At 47.9% G+C, this 22,093-nt stretch overlaps 3 protein-coding genes across 3 annotated transcripts; 2 read left to right on the forward strand and 1 right to left on the reverse strand.

The window, feature by feature from the left end:
- Positions 1-1,768: 1,768 nt before the first annotated feature.
- On the forward strand, positions 1,769-10,477 carry LOC135805195 (uncharacterized). Its single transcript, XM_065319200.1, has 5 exons — positions 1,769-2,839; positions 3,634-3,813; positions 7,061-7,806; positions 8,389-8,609; positions 8,944-10,477. The coding sequence occupies exons 1-5, from the start codon at positions 2,653-2,655 to the stop codon at positions 9,620-9,622; spliced, it is 2,013 nt and encodes a 670-aa protein (XP_065175272.1). The 5' UTR covers positions 1,769-2,652; the 3' UTR covers positions 9,623-10,477.
- Positions 10,478-15,424: 4,947 nt separating this feature from the next.
- On the forward strand, positions 15,425-17,094 carry LOC135805199 (cytochrome c oxidase assembly protein COX18, mitochondrial-like). Its single transcript, XM_065319205.1, has one exon. The coding sequence runs from the start codon at positions 15,696-15,698 to the stop codon at positions 16,950-16,952; it is 1,257 nt and encodes a 418-aa protein (XP_065175277.1). The 5' UTR covers positions 15,425-15,695; the 3' UTR covers positions 16,953-17,094.
- A 1,390-nt stretch (positions 17,095-18,484) lies between these two features.
- LOC135805200 (probable histone-lysine N-methyltransferase set-23) lies at positions 18,485-21,975 on the reverse strand. Its single transcript, XM_065319206.1, has 3 exons — positions 21,555-21,975; positions 19,932-20,083; positions 18,485-19,634 (listed from the first exon to the last, which is right to left on the reverse strand). The coding sequence occupies exons 2-3, from the start codon at positions 20,013-20,015 to the stop codon at positions 18,750-18,752; spliced, it is 969 nt and encodes a 322-aa protein (XP_065175278.1). The 5' UTR covers positions 20,016-20,083; positions 21,555-21,975; the 3' UTR covers positions 18,485-18,749.
- Between the last annotated feature and the right edge of the window lie 118 nt (positions 21,976-22,093).

The following is a 22,093-nucleotide window of genomic DNA, read 5'->3' on the forward strand; positions in this document are numbered from 1 at the left end:
ATGCGTCTCACAATGTGAGCTGAACATGAAGCTCCAGGACATTCTGACAGAAATCTGTAAGGTGATCCTGTACCGTGTGTACGACCTCGACCTCGTTAGAGCTGATCCGCTGGGACGCTGTAGCTTGTTACATGTCTATTGTAGATCGGACCCAATGTTACTGCGTGTGGCCATGCCAGAGGAATCGCCGCCTACCACCTGACCAGACACCGATGCAGGTGCTGCAGCCCTGCGTGTGCCTGCGCCGGCGAGCGCGCGACCAGGACCCGAAGGCGACGACCGCTTTGACGCATCACATGTCAACTCACCGGTCAGTTCGACAGGTTATGGTCGATGCCGTCAACATGTGAGACGGGTCCGGGTCGAGACCTCCTCTTATGTGCAACGTATTACGCTGTCATACAAACAGTCATGTGCATGACTGTACTGATGTAGTCTACAATGACTATCTCAGTATCTGTGTACATGTAGCCTGATGTACATGTACTAGCATGCAGATGGTGAAGGTTCGGATACAACTGATGCGGACATGGACAGCGTAGGAATGTCTGGCAATGCCCCGCACAGCGAGGGGTCTGATCAATCATGACTCCTCGCAACTACTGCCTGGCAAGGTGTACGTGTAAACAGAAAGGCGACGATACATAGCCAAAACACCATCGCGGGCATCCGTGTAGCTGATCCGTCAACCAAGTCAACATGACCAGTGTGCCATCATAACTCTGCTACGAGCAGCCACCTGCATGCACTGTTGGCAACATATGCCCCAGTCATTGGCAGCAGCGCAACACACAACTGCAGGCCTTGACCAACACCACCGCAAAGAAACCCTCCTGGCATTCTGGCCTATATCTTATGGCATCTTACCCTATCAACATAAGCACAGTAGACAGACAGACAGACAGACAGACTGTGAACAGCATGGCCAAGGTCAGCCAGCACCTGACACTGGTTGACCCGCAGTTCGGAGTTAGGAAGATGTCAGTTCAAAAGCGCATCAAACCATTGGAATGCAAGCAGTCACTCATCGTCGCGATTGCTGCGATGGACGAAAGATCACACTTTCTTCGTATTGCACGTACGTGCAGCAGCCGTGAGAGCGAACGCGTGGCGGCAGCGGTCTGCCCCGATGACTCTCTTGTTGATATTGTCACGGGTTTGGAATGCACCAAAGCATGTATGTGCCAAAGCAAGGAATGACGACAAGCCACAGCATAATTTTCTCTTTGTTAGCCAAACGTTTTCGCTAGACACGATGACACCCACAATCCCAATGTTTCTCACGCTCCTCTGCTAGATCATCTACAGCCAAGTGTGTACAGTCATAGCCCATGTTGCCCTACATAGATACACACGACGACAATGTGCAAGCCTCCACTCCAGCTGGTGTAAACCATTGGTGGTTAAACTGCAGGTGATGTTGCACAACACCACGTCGGGGCAAGAGTACTGGGGCGAAGAACGGTTCGGGGCGCCGAGCTCCCGTACCTGCTTCAGAAACACATGAACTGACGGCAAATTAGTGCAAAGGCTATAAGCGGTGTCGGCATCTCTGCGAGAATGGTCTACGGCGACAAGTTAGTTTGCTTCAAGCCAGTCGCAACGGGAAAGCTATCACAGCTATGCAAAGTGACTGTTAAATTCATGTACTTGTACCAGTTCTCGCGCCTTGACAACATTACCACAGCGCACATAGCGCTGCATGCGGCCAGTCATCGTGTAATAAAACTGTATAATATTCTGCACTGGGCAAGAATAGCAACATAGAAGGTTGTTGCTAGAATTGAAGTGGCAATAGTTGCGAACGTCCTTGGTACTTATCACCTACTAGTACTAGTACTAGGCTAGAGTGGTGCCTAGCATACAATGTAGCCTGTCGTGTTCGTCCTATCTTGCTGGACGCAACATAAGTTCTGCTATTCCGCGATCAAAACGGCGTGAGATCGACAGAGTAAGTACATTGTTTCAGCCCTCAGTATGCTTGGTAATATTAGCACATCTCCGGCATGGCAGTCTATCACCAGTCTCTTGATCTGACCTTGGAAAGTGGAAAGCATAACATATTGGGCCACTCACTGAACTGACACAGTTCGGATCCGAACACAGCTGGCTACACTAGCCTACAATCTACAGTCTATGGCACTCGTCGTCGTAGCATCGGAGCTAGCTTGCAGCCCGGGACATCGCTTACCACTGCGTCACCGCTGCTAATATAGTGATACGTCAAGCCACAGATCGGACATCCGCACACATCAAAGGTCCAGCCCCTGTGGCTCGTGAGCAAGCGAAATAAATAGCTCGTAGGCCTGCTAGCCAGCCACAACAATCCAGACTGGCGTGCTTGGGTCTCGGTATTTCCGACTAGGGGACGCGTCTTGCCGTGTGCAGCACTCTAGTCTAGTCTATGTCAGCACTGCCATAGTGCACTAGTGTGTGGTGCAGTGCAAAGGAGTGAGTGGACAAGGGGGGTACATGACTGTAGTGTTGGGTCTATAAAGCTGAACGCCTGGTGCAAGGTCAGGTTTCAAGCAGACATTACTGAAGAGGACGCCTTGTCTCAACGCTTGACTGAGCCAGTCCTGTCTCGTCGGCCTACCTCCAGACATTACAGCACTCGTTTTCCTAGCCGACAAATCCAGACACCAGTCCCCAATGGCGCTGACGATGCGTAAGAATGGCATGCAATGGCTGTCGGTAGCTGCGACCATTGGCTGCCTACTAGGTATTCTGACTACCGGTGTTTCGAGCAGCAAGCGACTACCCCGCTTCATCTTCGGTCACCCAGCGCTTATGGAATGCAGCTTGGATGGGCCGGCAGAGGAGTTACCCGACCAGTCCGGTAAATAAAGTTAGCAAAGGTGTACGTGTACAACAATCACATGCTGAGAGACTGAGAGACGATGCTGGAAGCAACATGTTTCCGCGTCCGGTGTGCAATCTGTTTGGGATTGATGGTGCGTTTCATGGCGCCTCTCATTGAAAGGAATGGTTTCGGTGTGCCCTATTGCACACGCGGCGCCAGTTGCACAGCAAGCCAGAAACGGCTGACCCCGAGTGATCCAGTATTGTCTCGAGACTAGAGTTGTTCCGTAGGCAATATGTTACCGTGTGCATACGTGGTCTGAGGCTGAACGGCTTTGCTTTTCTCCTTGATCGTCCGGGAAATGGGTGATGGTGACCTTGTTTGAGTGACGGAATGAGAGATAAATACGCATACACGCGTTACGCTGTACAGAGTAACGAACTGCCGATGATTTGACAGTCTGTGCATGTCAGCTCCTAACAAGTCCTGTAGTTGCACGCCAGTATGATTTTATCATCACAGGCGAGGAGTATTGGACTAGGCAAAGACTTCAGTTGTGCTGTCTGATAGAAAACGGGCACCCTGCATGAATGAATCTGTCAGTCTCAGAAGTCAGATGTTGCCTTCTCACTCCCTGAAATTATACTCTTGAAGTAGTATAATCTGCGGACAGTATGACTGTTATGTACTTCTAGGGATCTTGCCGGACAAATGGAAAGGAACTGAGCATGGACGAACAAATAATAATAATCTCATCTTGCTCTCTCCACGTGTCACACCGCACACCCATTGAGCCTTGTGGTTTTCACGACGTGTTGATTTTGTTGCAGAGCCAGCGCTGGGTATGCTGACGGAGCACTGTCCGAACCAGCCCCTGCTATGCTGCACGCAGCGCACTGTCAACGACGTCACACGTATCATGCAGCGTAGCAACATCACCGCAGTGCTCGACTCCTTCTTCAAGGAGCAGCTAGCCGCTGTCAAAGCCGTCATGCGTTCGGATCTATACCGTAAGTAGGAAAGTTCTTATAATAGCACTAAGTAACAGCCGAAGTTTTAGAGAAGTCTACAATCATGTACATGTATTTAAAAATGCTTCTGACCGCAGATTCAGTGTTGCATAATAAATTCAGCGCCCTCAACTGACGCATTTTATAACTATTTACAGTAACACTGGTAAGGGACTAGACATGCGCACAAACGAGGTACATGGATGTGCATGTACATGTAGAGGTGCGTTTTGCTCATGGACGACAAACGATGAAAACCGGTCACCCTTTGAATGAGGGTGATCTACTACAGCGTCCGCGGATTTCCACAGTCAGCAGAAGTGATTGTGTATCGAAAACAAGGGGAACAAGATGATTGCACCAGAACTGGGGAAACAATGGCTTTCTCAAATATGCATGCAGCGCAGCCCTTATCAGATCGTTGTTGTAGTGATGGAGTAGTTAGTGGCATAACCTCAGGCTGCATTGCCTGGAATGAGTGTAACAGTACACACTTGCTAACCAACCTGCACTACACTGTACTACCCCTACTAGTATGTGTGTGACATGCCAGAGTTGCCGGTGCAGAGCTGGCCACAAAAGAGGGTGAAAATTGGATTATCATTCAGTGACAGGTCCTCTGGGCAGTTCACTTCCATCCCAAATACACTGTCATCACTTCTTGGCCCCTGGGCCAGAACTTGAGCAAGACTTTAAAAAGAAGACAATCCCTTGCCTTAGTCACGGACAAGAAACGCATGTTCTACTGAATTGGAGGTTCCATTCTTTGTCAGCAAAGTGAGTTGCCTGGGTCACAGTCAACTGTTATAAAGTGGCAGGTGATTACATGGCCAATCGCGGGCAGGCTGGCCACAGGGTGATGCTCTGAGCACAAGAAAAAGGTGCCGACCAATCATCTCCTGAGAGGAGAAAACACACACAGCACCGCACCACTGCCAAAACACTGGACATTGTCTTTAAATGAGTTCAGGCTATTTTAAAGCGGAGTGTTGTAACTTACATGCAGCTGCTGAGCTCAGCTGCATGGTATGGGGTAACTTGGGCAATGGCTTGCCCAACACATGGGGCTGTGGCCTGGATGATGACCACAGTAAAAGGAAGTTTGTATGCAAGCTGGCATGCTGTGGAAATAAGCAACAGCTACAGCTTGTGGAGTAGGGCCACTTTTAAAATACTAGTACATAGCCCCGTTGTGTACACTGTGTGTACCGTTGTGTACACTGTGTGTACCGTTGTGTACACTGTGTGTACCGTTGGGATGATTGCACATGACTTGTATCCATGATTGTACTTCGAAGTAGCGCTTTGAAGTATTAAATTTTGTACATCATAACTATGCAACACATGCAGATCCATCCGTTCCTAGCACGACACAGTTGACACAATACACAATAGCATGGTTGACATTTGAATAGAGAGTGTACTGGTCCTTGGGGTGCATGCCAGCACAGACAAAGCTTGACCTACACATATTGCTGGTCTATTATTGGAAAGACAAAGGACTTTGCCTCCACATCAGGGCATTTTGCAACAAATCTCTGATGACCTCTTTGGACTATTGGCAGCTATTGAAATGATGGAGTTGTGTAACATTGTATTGATGCATACCTGAGCTTTGCACTGGTACACTGCCTTGGCCTGGGCAAGAGTCTGTTTGGGAGAAAGCCATGGTTTCCCAGACACAGCTGGCAAGGCTTTCAATGTGCATGAAGCCTGGCGCAAACAGATTAGCATAATGCTGGAAACTAACTTGGAAAGGCACCTTAGAGCCAATGACAACAGAGATGCCCATGGCTAGGGGTAGCATATGACTGTAACCATGCTGGGGTTATGTACTGCACTGAGGAGTGCACTTTGTGGGACTAACAGTAACACTGTTTGGGACCACTAGAGAGTTGACTCTGACAACATGACAACAAGATATTGCTTCAAGTGGTTGCCATCAACTGACTCGGCTGCTGGATGTCCTGTCTCCCTACTTCCATGCACTTCCTAATCTCAGTCAAAGTATGGTCAGTCACATGACCGGTTCCTGTAGCCACCACTGTTCAAAGTGAATACTTTTAAATCCATAGGGATGCAATTGTGATGAGATTGGCAGCCATTGAAGACCACTTGTACCCATGAATCAAGCAGCTCATACCAGAAGAGGAGCATGCATGCTTGTCCAACAGGCCGCATGTATATTATTCTGAGGATCCAGCATTCCGCATAGCTGGCGTAATGTCCAGACAAAACAATTGCTTCCAGCCAGTTTGATGTGAGAAGGTGCTTGGCTGGGGAAGTGAGAATTACCACCATAGGCTGCTGCAGACCCAAAACTAGCCCGCTAGCCATGCCAGCAGACATTATGCGCATAGACCCCTTGCCTGCACTATCTTCCACAAAGCTCGGAATTGAAACAAGCAAAGTTGTGGCCTTGGTTAGCAAAAGTGCCCCTACTTTTGAAGTGCATTGCATACCAGAGTTGGCAAAACGGTTGATTGATTGATTGGGGGAAAATGTTCCCCATTCTGGTCCATGCAGTGATATGATTCTTCAGGAATGCATCGGGCCGAAAATGCACTGTGTATTTCGTCTCCATGCAATTGGGCTTGTAGACTATTGTGTACTAGTGAATTTAAACAAAAGATACTTGTATACAATAGAGCATAGTATTGACTATTGAGTCATTGTTTATCACTGACGAGGGGCGGCAAGGCCAGTGATTATCATGCAGTTTTCACCATCCATGACACTCAGAGGCGCTGGTAACAGTAACAGCCATGTGAACACTTGTGCATCACAAATGAGGGGAGGAGAACTGAACACCTAACGAGGAGAATCACGCGTGATCACGTCGGGAATTCCATTGTGACCTCTCCCTGTTATCCGTCACACCGTGTGTCTACTGGGCTGGTGCACTCGCTGCTTGCTTTCATTGCAAGCTTCAAGATCCAATATACCGACAATGACCCGCCATGCTAAATCTAGCCTAAGGGTCATTCAATCTCTGAAGAACTCCTTCAAAGCAAGTAATATTCGTCTCATGAAATGACTTACACGTGTACCCCGTATGCTAATAGAGTGCTGGTGATCACCAAATTTTCACACCCAGACACTCCTTGGCTCTTGAGCAGACGCCTAAGAACGTGTGAACGTGCGCATGCAACAAAGGTGTATAATTCAAGCACCAATCCTATTCTATTGTGTTGTGTACATTATACTCTAACATCCAGCCATGTTCTGCATTGTCCGCTGTGTGTAGGTATTGGCGACGTCCTGGTACGAACCATTCCACAGGAGTTTGACATGATCGATCCGATTGAGCTCAACCTGATAAGACCAAACATCCAGGATATATTCTGCCGCGCCAGTGCCGAGTTTGCCCAGGACATTGACGAGCCGCTCTGCCATCACAAGGGCATCGAATCCAGAGCTAAGGCCAACTTCATCCTGGCTGGAGCTTACACGAACGCAGCAATGACGGCAATGGGCTACCCCGGACGTCTTCTGTCGCCGCAGGCCAGTCGGTGTGTGCGTGCGTACAGCACACGATCCTACGCGTCCTACTCGCGTCACGTCGACTCGCTGTCCTGCACGCTACACTCGCTGCAGTGCCAGGTGAAGCCGGCCCTGCTCGCGCTGCAGTCCACAGCGGAGATGATCGACCGCGTCCGCTTGCTCATCCACTCCGAGCAGTTCCCCGGACCACGCTGCAAGCAGGCACTGATGGACCTAACCGTGTGCCCGTACTGTGCGGGGATGCAAGCAGTCCCGCCGTGCCTGTCCTCCTGCAAACATGTCCTCCGGACGTGCTTATCAGAAGTCATGAATGATCAACTGCATGAGATCTTCCTCCCGGTCATAAGCAATTCGCTCAACAGACTCCAGACGATTCTCGCATCGATTTCCGACAATCTGATCCAGGCCCGCAAAACTATACAGAAAGTCATCTTGGAAGCTAACCAAGACGTCACTAACAGACTTGATCATCGCCAGCTAAAGGAAGAGGTAGGCAATAGCAGTTTACAGTCAACTTCGCATATAACGACACTCGGCGGGGCATAAAAAAAGTGTCCTTATTCGCGAAGTGTCGTTATACCCGAAGTCTCATCATATGTATTACAGTTACATGGGACTTTGCTCTGGGCATGGAAATTCTGTCGTTATTCGCGAATTGTCGTTATATCCGCAGTCGTTATAAGCGAAGTTCACTGTACAACTTAAAGCACCAGCAACGGTGCTGAGTGCCCACGATGAGAACATAATTAGCCTCCGGGGCTTAAAAGAACATACACATACAGATATGTCATTTGCGAAATTCAGCCTCTTGTGAAGGCATTGTTAGCTGTTGGGAATTTTCCACGGCGACAAGTGACCACGCTTGCAACAGGCAACGAATTGTGAATTTCCTGAGGGGTTCTCTTCCTAAAATGTATTTTAATATCAAAAGCATTCCAGAATTGGCCGCATCACCTCCCTTTGGGCACCACCTCCCTTTGGGCTATAACTTACCTGCAGTGCATCATCTACTGTCAATACATAACTGTACTGCCGGTTTCCTATTTGTGACAATCTCTTTGCTCAATTCAGATCAACCATTCATGCCACCTTAGCAGCATTCTCAATCAGCGCTACGAACCACAGGCCTGTAACAATGCTGAGCCACTGCCGGACTATCGGCGGATCATGCAGCAAGCCATCGAGACGACCCAGTTCTTGAAGCACGGCTTCAGCAAGCTGGATGCCGACCATGCGAGCATGCTGTGTCCGAAGGTTGGCTGGCCACGCTTGTGCATGCACTCCCCACTTCGGTTAGTAATCTATGGTGGCAAGTCAGTGGCTTCCATCCTGGCACACCCAGCTTTTTTCCTTCTTCTGTGTCAAATACATTATTTGTCCTGTTGAGGATTTTTGGCAGATGATGAATGTTCAACACCTAAGCAATTGCCCAAGGGTTAATACAAGTACATGTATTCACTTCTACTTCAAGCAGTGAAAATAACTAGGACGTGGGAATGCCGGAGTCATTCATTGAACATTTCTTCAATCAAAAAACTTCAATGAAAGTATTTTTTTAATGTGAGTCACTCTCTAGCTCTAACCGTTTGAATGTTGCTTCTACCATTCATTTGATTTTTCTTGCAGGCCACAACATCTCCCACCAGCCAATACACCTTTCAAGGAATACACACAGGAGATCATGGGTCTGTTTCTCAATCGCAACAGTCACCTGTTCGACTTCATTACCAGCGATCAGTACCGTTTGCTGTACGATGATGAAGATTCCCAAGGCAGCTATCAAGTAATAACCGAGGGCTCTGGCTCAACGTCAGCATCAGGCAGGGACCTAAGTGGAGATGGGCCGTTGGAAATCTCCGGCAGTGGTAGCGGATACGAGCACATTGACTTCACTCCGAGACCCGTCATAAGACCGTTCATCCCGCTAGTCTGTGAGGAGGACGAAGAACCGACTACAACCACACACCAGGGAACAACCAGGACGGCCATCCAGACAACAACAGCCGCAACAGCAATGCCAACAACATCTCATCGCGTTCTCCATCGCACTAGCCCACACGGCGCAGCAAGAAGTGAGTCTGATAGACGTCCAGTAACACATCCTGACACTTCTAGTTCAACGAAGACCTCAACAGCTACACCTGAGAATGGAATACCGACGAATAAGGTTAAAAACTATGTGTCGGAGATTCCAGCAACCAAAGCGCATTCTACGTCTGAGTATAAGCCAAGCGGTTCAGCCACAGTCAAGGCAGCGCCTGTGCTAACGATATCATTATCCGTGTTGGTATGGGCAGTCTCATGAGCCGCTTCACAGCAGACGTGCTGGTCATCGTCAGCAATGCCATTGTTGGAAAGCAAATAAACCAATGGTACTCAATCCGTGCAGTCAGTGGCCTACGAGCGCTATTACCCGTTGACATCTTAGCAGCCGCACATCCACTGCACGTGACGCGACACGTTGTTTGCAGTACGTGATCCGGTGATGCTAAACTGTGACAAGACACAGACGCCATACTATATCCCAACACCGCAGATATCTATACCCATCTCTACAAGGCTTTTGTATTCGATCATTAGAAGACTCTATTAGCAATCATACGAGAAGAGAACTAGCCCTCTACCGAAGAGAGAACAGCTAGTTCAAACAGGTGCTCGTGTATATTTTGTATATCTGGATCAATCATCTCCAGGGCAGCAGTAAATCCTACCGTTTGGTTGAGCCGTAATGACATAAAACTCCGTAAATCGTAATTGTCTTGGATCACGTGTAATTTGAGATAAGTCGTGAGCATTGATCAGAGTAACTCCCACTTGAAATGGGTGTCACTATCGTGTTACTTGTAATGCATGCCACTCGCTTAACATAACAAATAATTCCACAACCTGTAACGCCTGATAAAGTTTAGCTTCCGCCCGATCATGACATGGAACTTCTTCCACCCATCCTGTGCATACTAGTATAGCATGGCTGACAAACACAATTGCATCCACTTATTTATACTATTATAGACCTCACTGTCATGTTTGTCAAGATTTCCTCGATACCACTAAGCTAAATGGATACTGACGTTGATTATTCGTGATCAAATTTCTTCTATTTGACATGCCTCTTGAGAGAAACAAGACGAACGGAAATCACCCAGTGGTGGAACATGTGCTAACACCCTCCTGAACACTGTGTCACGGCCATGCCGCTGTACGGTCGGAGGCCGACGAATAACCTTGGGCTGGGCGGCCCAGCCCTGAGTCCGCCACTGTGGTCGTAATTTTACCGTAAAAGAGTTTATACGGGGGATCGGGAGTTGGGGATATCATAATCCAGTGCCATGATTCCGTAACCATAGTGAAATGGACGTCAGCTAGACGAGCCGTAGCCATGGTAGCTGTAGACCATACCATTCATAGCAGTGCATCCATATCGCAGATCAATTCATAGCCGCATCCATATTCCAGATCAATTCATAGCCGCATCCATATCCCAGATCAATTCATAGCCTAGCCGCATCCATACCCCAGATCAATTCATAGCCATCCACAATTCCATATACCAGATCGAGCCGCCAGATCCATGGACGGCACACTCAGCGCAGCGTAATATATGCAGTTTCAACTCGGATGGAGAGCCGAGGATTAAAATTAAAAACAAGAGGACCATAAGTTTACAAGTTATCCGTCAACAGTATCCTGCTTATAATCCTTAGTGTTGAACAAAACGGATAACTTGTAAACTTATGGTCCTCTTTTTTCCTTTAAAAAATAAATAATTATGCAGTCTTTTTGAATTGTCTGTAAACTCCAACACAGCCACTTTTAATATTATAGCTCTTCACTTCTAGTAGTTCTCAGCCCCACTAGGCCCAGGTAGATTCTGCTCCTGGCTGGCCTCTATTTTACCCATTCCCATGCAAATTTTCATAAAAAGTTAAAACTGCATGCTCGGTTTCCCCGCCCGGGTTTGCTAACACGCGCTCCCAGGCTCATACAATGATGCAGATTCACACTGAATCCCAGTGATACTTCAGTGGGACCGTCCCGATCTTATCCTGGCCGGTGTGCAGCCATCGTGCTGAATCAGTCAGTGGGGAACAAAACAACAGCAGGCATACATTTCGCCCGGAATCGGCTCTATAATATATAGAGCCGATTCCGGGTAAAATCAGAGCTAATATTATTAGCTCTGATTTTACCCGGGCGGTTTCCACTTTTTCAAGTACTCGCCGCAGACTCCCAGGCATTGCAGCCATACATGTATACTAGTACATGATACACACATTAGGGCCCCTCAACTGTCACTCAAACACTCAAAACACAAATTTCCACTTCCAAGTACATGGCTGTACCGTTGAATTCGATATTTCGCCAAAAGAATTGCTGGCAGAATCTGTGTGGACCTATCTCCCACCCCCAAAACGGTCTCTTTACTGCGAGGCAACTTTATAATTCCGGCATAAACTTATAGTTCAGGCCAAATTTTGGCGGAATGTACTGTGAGTAGGCCTTTGCGGATAATGCCGGCACTGAGAAAAATTGGCAGAATTCGGTACTTTTCTGGTAAGTTTCATCAGTGCATGGTTGGTATGTGGATAAAGAAATGGAGCAGAATTCGAGGAATTGCCTGCCATAAGGTTCAAGTGTATGGTTCTGCCAATTTCACTGATTTTCGAGCAGAATCTGCCACCTTTTCGAGCATTATCCGCCAATGCCTAACCGTGAGTACATGTACATTCACTACAATCATTGTACTTCATTTTTTATTCCCGTAGCTATGCAGAAGACGTTACTTCAGTAACGTCTGGCGCTAGCCAGGGTCCACACAGCTTTAATTTGGTGTTTGTTTGTTTGTGTCACGCCTGGCGCTATCCCGTATCTGTCCCGTACCGTACCGTACCATCAAACACAGCTGGCCACATACAGCTGGCCGCAATATTCAAACTTTCAAACGCAAGATCATAACGTGAAGCAACTTGGAAGAATGAGTATGAATGCGAAGTGTATGGGGGAATGCATGTAGGGCGAGAGCGGGTTCGAATCCCAGGTTATGCCTAAAAAATAGGAGAATTGAAAATTTTATAACATCCCTATGCTTTTTTTGCCTAGGTCATCAAGGTGGTAGACGGTGTCGTATTACCCTCGACCGTACCTGTCCCGTACCTGTCCAGTACCTGTCCCGTACCGTACCGTGCCATCAAAGACGGCTGGCCACAATGCATATTCAAATAGGGCTTTCAAATGCAAGATCATAACGTGAAGCAACTTGGAAGAATTAGTATGTATGCGAAGTGTATCGGGGGATGCATGCAGGGCGATAGTGCGGGTTCGAATCCCAGGTTATGTCTTTAAAAAAAAGGAGAAATTTATATGAATTTATAACATCCCTATGCTTTTTTGTCTAGGTCATCAAGGCAAAAAAGCATAGCGTAGGGCCCTGAGCTTCCAAGCTCTCTCGTTTATTCCCAGTAAAGCGTTCTTGGAGTTGGAGAAGCGACGAGCTACTTACACTATCATTGTATCAAGTATCAATGATGAATGACTACTTACATTGTACTATCGTTGCCAGAAAAATCCGGCCAGTGCTGCACATGGTAGTGGACTGCCATGTGCAGCACTGGCCGGATTTGTTTGGCGGCGATAGTACAATAGTAGTCATTGTCAAGTTGATACTTGATACAATGATACCGTAAAAGCCCCTGTATACGCCCACTCGAAATTACGCCCACCCTCCGCGCACACGCCCAGTCAGGGGAAGTCAACACTTTTGTTTCGAAATAGCGCCCATGCCCATGTATACGCCCAGGTATGCCGGAAACACCAGTACATGTACAGGTACTGATACCCAATACTTACTGCTATCCCTATTCCAAGTATACGCCCGGTTCCGAAATAACGCCTGTGCCCTTGTATACGCCCAGGAAATCGAGGCTGCTATTCTATACGCTCGGGGCCTATACACGGGCTTTTAGGCCGTTAACGGTAGTGTAAGTACCTACAACTTTAAGTACAGTCAAATCTGCCGTTAGCGACCTCTGCTGTAGGCGACCATCTACCGTTAGCGACCGATTTTCCGTGCACCGACGGTTTCACATACAAACTGATCTGTCCAGAGCGACCATCTGCTGTGCGCGACCAGCGACCGCGATTTCATGCACGGTGGCTGCATTCAAATCTGCTGTAAGCGACCGCGACCCAGGTTCAGTAAGGTGCGAAACTGTACTTGCCAGTGCGCTGTCAACTGCAAAGTGTGAAAATGCGCTGTCTTGCAAGTGCGATCGACTGGCGCCTGGCCTGTACTGAGGCTGTGCTGTAGCTCTCAAGTCCAGGCAGTGTCGATCTACTGCCGTGTCGCATACGCGTACTATACGGGTATGGTCGTCGTTGAATATCCAATAAAATGATTAAAAAAATCACATTATTCTCGTCGATTTGAGTACATGGAAGCATATACATGTACCTGGTATGCCGGATTTACCATACATCTGCCGTAAGAGACCATCTGCCGTAAGCGACCGCTTTTTCTTGCACCAAGGGGCGGTCGCTTACGACAGATTTGACTGTACAAGTACAAGGCTACATCATGATTGTACAAACTACTACAATGACGATACAAGCCATAATCATGACTCGAGTAGAAAGATAATGATTCATGTATAATTATTGTACTACATCTACTGTATACATGTAGTACATGATTGATTGTACCAAAAATAATAGACCAATCCCGAAAAGATTGTCTGGGTTCGAAAGGGGGCATGTCAACTGAGAGTACACTGTACAACACATACATGGCACTACCTGATCAGCATGCGGCACAGGACGTGTTTGATAGTTCGCGTGTGAATGCGAGGGTAAGTACACGGTTTTCTCGTTAGTTGCATGCAAGAGAGACGATGCGACAGAAAGCAAAGCCGTTTGTAGTTTTCTCTCTCGCACTGGTAATGGTCTACTGTTGGAGTTGAAATGCTAAGACATAATCCTTGTTTCGCTCTTCTGTGTAGTGTGAAGAGGTCAACGAACATGTAGAGCTCACTTTGATGAAGTAGGCAAGGCTGTGAGCGCTGTGGCTCAAAGCGATAGGCCCTAAATCTTACGAGATATTTCGCCGTGCTATTGTTTGTTGCGAGCGCTTCGTCTTCGATGAGTTCTGCCCCTTTCCTGGCAGCTGCCCTACTATAGGACCAACCACGAAGTGACTGTACTCATCTGCAACCGATCAGTGTTATATTGTACAAGAAGATATCGTTTTCGCCAAGCCAGTGCCCCGCCAAAGACCATCGCCGTGTCACACCGTCGGAACGAGTTCATGATGAGAAACATCATTCGCGCGAGCGTGATGAAGAACTATTTCGAAAGACAGCATAGTCTTTACCCCCGAGACGACAACTATGCGCACGTCCTGCAAGGGGAGAATGTCACCAGCGACATCAACGAAGACGACGGCAGTATTTCGGAAACCTGGAGTCAGCGGAGGTCGTCAAGCTCCTCCGCGACCCGGTACATGTACAATAGGTGACATGTCGACACGAGCGTGCGGAAACACAGCATACACTGTAGTAATGTTGCGAGAGTTTGCGGAAGGAGTCCAAGTCGGGAAATCCATCAGCTCCAAAAGCTACCTGTAGGTGGGCGATGAGAGTCCAGCTTCAGACTACAACAGTCAGGACTTGTAAATAGTTGAACTTTGTGAAGCGGCAGATCGAGTTAGTTAGCTGAAATCGTAGCCTGTTGCAGTATGTCGGCGCTATGTAGCTTGCATTTTTTACGGAGAGTCCATCGCCACGCGAATGTTTCTCTCCTCACCGAGAGCTTGCTGGCCTCCAAACTCCGTCAGGGTCTGCCTAAGGTACCGAAGGTCCTTTGACTAGCTGCTGGCAGGACTCCATCAAATCCTTTAGCTTCAGCTCGGCGAGCAAAAGTCTCTCTCTCCTCCGCCATGAGCTGACACGTACAAACTGAATACAAAACGATGCACTTCACACGTGCTGGCTTGCACGCGTGCCCCCTTTCACGAACCCAGACAATCTTTTCGGGATTGGTCTATTGTACAGTCAATATTAATTTTTTAAATACAAGCCGAATCGCGAAGACAACAAAAAATTCAAAATACATTATTGAATAATAATAAATTGAATCGATCGTCCCGTCGATATGCGATAGCGACGTTCATGACGATGAGACTACTTCCAGACCATAGTGGCTATGGAACTAGTTACTTACTTGGAAGAGGTAGCAAATCTTCGTCCAAATAATTTCTAAGTAAGAGTCCTGGACGGCAAGTACCTACCTAATGTTCATATAAGCTCATGGTTCCGTGCAGATGGGCCGTGAAGAAATAGAGCACAATATCTAAGACTACAATTGTAGTCGAGTCGGTTGCTAATATGCTGGCAGTGACTGCATTTTCCGGCCGAGTTGCTCGCAGCAGCAAGAAATTCCCATTTCTACAGGCACTGGAGCCGCGTTCAGGGCGACTCCTCGTTACGGTGCCATCTAGTGGCAGGACAGGAGGCTCCTGCGGCTGTGGACATGGTACTGTTCGGAGCTTGTCTAGCTCAGCTGCAAGATGGCAGCAAAATGATGCCATGGTAGCCACGGTCACTAATCCTGATTTAGAAGCTGCTGCAGCGTCGAGTATAGAGAATTTAGCTGTGACGACGTCCGGCCAGATTCCCACTAGCTACAGCCCCATTACGATGGTGCAGCAGTACGTAATATGGATGCACGACTCACTGGGTGCGCCATGGTGGGCTTCAGTTGGTTTGTTAGCACTTACAGTCCGAGTTGCAGTTCTTCCAATGCAGGCATATGCCACGATGTATGGTTCCCGGTTCGTAGTTAGCACGAACGACATCGATTTGAAAACGGCGAAGTTCAACGAGGCCATCACACTACGGCAAAAGCGGGAGGTGGAGAATGAGGTTCTAGAGCTGCTGAGCGAGCGCAAGCTGGAAAACGTCCACCGTGCGTCACCGATGTACTGGCTGGCTGCGGCCGGTCCGCTCCACTTCCTGTCAATGTACTCGCTGTACTCTTTGTCTACCACGCCGTCCATGCTGCCGGCATTGTCAGCCGGTGGCTTGCTGTGGCTGAGTGACCTGACTGTACGTGATCCGTTCGGGACACTATCTGTAGCTAGTATGCTTATGTCCGTGATCACAAGCAGAACACTGGCAGAGAAAGGTCTTCTCAAGGCAGGCACGCGCGGACCCACGCTCGTGTTTGCGGGCTGCTTCAACTTGCTCGTCGGTTATTTCGGCACATCACTCGTGCAGCTGTACTGGCTGTGTGCCTGCATCTCCCACGTACTGGCCTCGCTGAGTCTGAGACTGCCGCCGGTTGCCCGCGCCCTGGATATACCTAGCATCAGCAGTCAGCTGCAGGACCACAGCTTTGTGCCACTTCTCCAGGCCATGCCCGTGCAAAGGCAACTGCCACCGGTCGAGGAGCTGCGTGCCATTGCAGCTGAGCACAGGGAGGCACTGGCAGCCGGCTCAGCCAGCCTACCTCCGCCCATCATTGGGCGCTGGCTGAGCAGTAAGCCAGTCCGCGTGTCCTTCTTAACAGGACTCTTACACAGACGCCAGAGACCGAGCTCTCGCCATGTGACAGTTAACATGCGAAAGAGACGGGCCAGCTGATATCTGTCCGGCTGGTACTGAACATATTTGGTATTATAATTCTTACCGCGCACTGACGCCGTACTTGATCTCATTGGAACTTTATTTTCTTTCTAACCAGCTGGTGTTTGGAGCCAAGTTATAGAAAGCACGTGGCTTTGGGCAGGGTGTTGTGGTGTGGCTCACAGGGTATGTAGAGAGAGAGAGAGAGAGAGAGAGAGAGAGAGGGGGGGGAGTAGTTAACCTCACAGATCAGCACTGCATGATAGCTGACTCTGTCTGACATACCCAGGCATGGTCCAGGTACAGTACCATGTGCCCACATCCGGCAAGAGAGGCATGCAAACCAGAAAGAGCGATGGATGCATATGCACAGTTAGCACACCCAATGATTCTCACCTATCGCAATGATTGCAGATAACAGAACGAAACTGATCAAAACCATCACCAGGTGACTGACTGCCAAGTCCAAATCACAGGCGAAGCCATGCAACTCGACCCTGGTCTGCGCCCCACGGAGTACATTGGCACAAAACGGCCAAGATCTATGCACACCCTACACTTGCTGGGGTAACAAAATCTGTTATAGATTGCACACTGTTTTACTGAAAGCAGACACTAGAAGCACATGGTACGTTGAAGTGAAATTTGGAGTAACTTTACAGGGGCATAGGTCTCTGATCCGACGGACTGTGATGTCACAGATAATAAATGAACCGCAATACAACATAACACAGGCACATATTTGCACTGGGCCAATGTGATGATAATACGACTGAAAGCATGATGTGCAATACAACTTATGAAAGAATATTTTCGATATCATGGAAGACTCAGGGTGAAATATTCCTGAAGTACATAATGTACCAGTAATTTGTTTGAATGAACAAGATTGCGCTTTAGCTGTCCACACTGAGATGTACACTTCTACACACAATGACTTCTGTCTCATAAGCTGGAATTGTACTGTTAATCTCTACCATGATCCCAGTCCAACTACCATGTACATGCTTGAAAGTGCTGATCAGCCGAGTGCATGCATAGACAATGTAGCGCACGCTTGCAGGCACGGACAAGCAAAGAGTTGATGATGCACTGAAGGCGCTTCAATGCGATTAGATTGAAGGCCATTCACAGATGCTTTTTGTCGAAATATTGGTCTGACGGATTCGTCACCAACCAGCCTTGACAACTGGGAACTTAGAGCCAATACACATACCAGCAACCCCAGCCATGAAAGCTATAAATATAGAAATTAGTAATTACGCACTGGGTTGTGGAGTCGAAATACACACATTCACGCGACTCGCCATGATGATGCTCCCCTCAGTAACAACCCTTGTAATTTGTTAATAGTCTCACAGTTTCTCCCGCACACTCGCTGGTGTTAACCCTTCCTTTTTTTTCATTTTGCTGACTCGTACAGCTCTATCTTTTGTTTTTGGTGCGTGTTTTTGGCCGTGATGCCGAGACCTCAGGTCGGCAGAGCCATCAATGCCCCACCATCACTGCTGCGTCTCGGTGCAGCCCCTGCTCAATAGTTGTCATGTTCGTCCTAGTCTCAGTATCATTGTCTTTCTTTATTATTTTCGAGCTGGGAATGTGAAAATAGTAATAAAATATTAAAAAACGCTCGCACACTGGTCTTCCAGGCAAGTCCTTGAAGTAAAGACTTACTGTGTACAAACTGGATATTTGCAGTTTTGTCTCTTACAACAACAGGACTGAGAGAAACACTACATGAAACCACAATCCTACAAATGTCAAAATCTTTAGTTCTTGCTGGTCTAGAAAATGCACGAGCACAGATGCTCATATCTATTGAACCTGGGTTGAACCTTCATCAGGAAAGGCATTAGCATCAAACGGTAAGAAACCACCACAGTTTTCAGCTCCACAATTGCATTTTAGGCGAGGAGTAGTGTCACCATCTGCAGGAGGTGCACAATCACCATAGGAAAATGCCAAGTCTTCTCCGGCTACAATGTCACGCTGGGCGAAAAACGCCAGGCGCGGAACAATGCTGCCAGTGCGTACAGCCCTGAGGTCCAGGTTGGGAGCGCAGGAATGATTGAAGAAGCGTGACACATTGCCACACGTGGATGCATCAACGTGAGTTTTGAGGGCACTGCTGTCACTGCGACGCTCCTTTAAAATCAGCAGGAAGTTCATGTTATCGCCTCGCTCTCTGTCAATTTTGCGAGCGTCCCTCTCTCGAACAATCAGTCCAGCATACTCACAGACAAAGGAGAACGCCTTTATAGCAACAAGTGTTCTTACAGCCCAGCCTAGAGGTGCACGTCTGTAGATTGCTAGAGATCGTGCACCGTGACAATTCCGCTGGACATAGCGATTGCCACATGACATTGGGCAAGCACAGTTCGGGCCGCACTCCAACAGCGGCCTTCTACTCCACTCTGGCTGTAGCAAGCGGCCGGTGGGGTCGCAAACTGCTCCATACCTATGCGTGCATGTGCAGTGTGACCCGGCATCGTCCCCATCATCGTCATCCAGAGCTGTTTGGCTTGCCTGGCTGGATGGTGTTGCAGTGGATGACGCATCACCATTGCCATCCCTTTCTTGGTCCTTTTCATGATGATCACAGTCAGAGCACTGTGCATCCGAACTGCAGTTACAACCAGCAAGCAATCCTTCCGGCATTGACAGATCCACGCCCCTACCTCCAATGGCTCGGCGCACAAACTGGGACAACGGAAGAGAAGAAATCGAGGAAGAAGACGATGATAAAGACAGCTGTCACCTCCGAATATGTCAACAACTATTTATTTGTTCAGTATGCTGCTTGGTGATAGTGCCTAGCCATGATATCAGTGATGGTCACATTGGACTACCGCCAAAAAGCGTGAAAAATTACTTTCACAATAGAATTGATTTCCTCCACGGTCTTTTTTTGTGAAAGTCAGAAAAAGAGAGTGCGTCGGGCGACTTACGAAGAAATTGAATTATTTTCTAAACTTAAAGCAAACATAAAAAACTGACCTTGACTGTGGCAACAGGGAACTGCACATCATCCACAGTGTTTATAATGGAGTACGGCCATGGCTGGATTCCCTGTGCAGACATGCTGACTGGAGAGAACTGAAGAACTGAGTAGCTCGACTGGAACCAGCACCCTAGACAATGGTCAGTCACTGCAAGCACAGAACAAAAAGATGCCAATCAAGCAGCAAGACTCAACAATTACATGTACTACAAGTAGCTGTTGGCCCAACTACACGTAGTGGGCATTCACTAAGTAAGGGTCTATGGAAGCACTAAGGTTCACTTTTGCTGAGCGTGGGCCATCTATTTCAATACGAAGTGTATCTCCATGGCATAGGTTACACTGGCAAACAGTGCAGCAAAGTGACCAGCAGAGAGTTGAATCCAACGCAGGGTTGCACACCATGACCCTGTAGGCTGTAGCTATCATGTAACAGCGTGCACGGGGTTGTCACTTAAACAGCGTGTATGGGGTTGTCACCTGTTTTGTGATGTAAAGTTCTGCCGTCGCATACCTCACCAGGACCGCCGGAAGCAGTTTTGGATTGGTCTGGTAGTTTCAGTGCCGTAAACAACACAATTGTGTTGGTGGCTAAAATGTTGGTCCGGTGATAACCTGACCAGCCGGATTAGGACCAGTTCTGGCGGCTCTGCTCACATGTTGGAGTTCACCACTGGGGGAGGGGTAAATATGTACTCTCGAAAATGGCAATGCAACGTTGTGAAGAAATTGAATTTTAGGCTGCATTCGATTGTGGAAACTGGATCCTGATCCCCGCCGACCAGATCACTTTGACCGGACGGATACAATCGAATATGCACAACCAAGAGTACATGAAAACCAGAGTGTGCAGCTCGGATGGGTTGCTGTCACGGCGGAATTCCGTGATTACATCATTTTAGTGATGTAGTGCGTACAAGCAGGATTCAAGCAGGTCTCTTTCTGCACAACTGCAGCTCAGTTGTACGCACTACGCCATTTCCCGCCTCAGATCTGCGCCAAATATGATGTAATCACGGAATTCCGCCGTGACAGACACCCATAGCAGAAAAGGCCCCAAGCTGCACACTCTGGGTTTCATGTACTCTTGGCACAATTGATAATCCGTTTCACGACCTTGGCAACCCTGTTGCTACAGCTCATCCCGTACTATTCCGTTGCATCTGTACGCATTATGGTGAACTCTTGACCTACAATAGTGTACGCATATTTCGAGTTTTGAATAGATACCATGCAAATGAATCTGTCGAATCTGGCTCCGTGAGGTGGGTTGACTGGATCCGAATCCGTGGGCCCGGGATCCGGATTCGTACAATCGAACATGTACGAAATTGGCGAATCCGGGTCAGGGGCCCACGGATTCGCACAATCGAACATGCCCCTAGTCAACTTTGCACTACAGCAGGCACGCAATGCTTTTCCCGTGCCCAAAGTGAAGTAAAAATCATGTGGCTTTGCTGAGTCTAACACGAGCTGTGATATCTATAATCATATGTTTAGTGTAGTGTGCAATATCAATTACAAGACGACAAGTTTGATATCACTGAAAGTTTCAAGCCTTACTGGTATCCTAAGTTCCAGAACAACAATCCTAACCATGCTAAACGCATGTTGCTCACCTCAAGCAATAAAGAACTATTACTTGCCAGCAATTTCTCATCAGTGCAAAACTACAATTTCGTGTCCATCTTCTGCAGTATTCAGGACAGTAGTAGATGTTCAGTCTGGCAGTGGCAACAGTTTATCCTAGCTTTGATCACGTGTTGACAGTCTCCGCTGAGTCCGCTCTCAGAAATAGTAGTTGGATATCAATGGCTGCATGCTTCCAAACAACCCACACGACTGTAGTCATTGCAGAAAAATCTCCCCAGCATAGCAGCAAGATCAAAGTAAAGAGTCAGACATTGTGGCCTCTTGATAGCAACACCGGTCATGATTTTTGTGTAGTCTTCTCATTTCGTAATCGTCCTACTGAATAAACTTTGTCTTTTGTTTGACTGTTTTGTTGTAGCTTTCACGTACTATCTGACCAGCACCATGCGCAAATGCCAAAATAGGACGAGTTTCCCATGTCATGTTTTCCGTATTTGCATCATTCTCGTATAGTGTAAATTCTCGTATAGTGCACCACGTGCGCGGGACGCGAGTGCACAAATCA

This window comes from Sycon ciliatum, chromosome 1 (assembly GCF_964019385.1).
Source record: "Sycon ciliatum chromosome 1, ocSycCili1.1, whole genome shotgun sequence".
Classification (NCBI taxonomy): domain Eukaryota; kingdom Metazoa; phylum Porifera; class Calcarea; order Leucosolenida; family Sycettidae; genus Sycon; species Sycon ciliatum.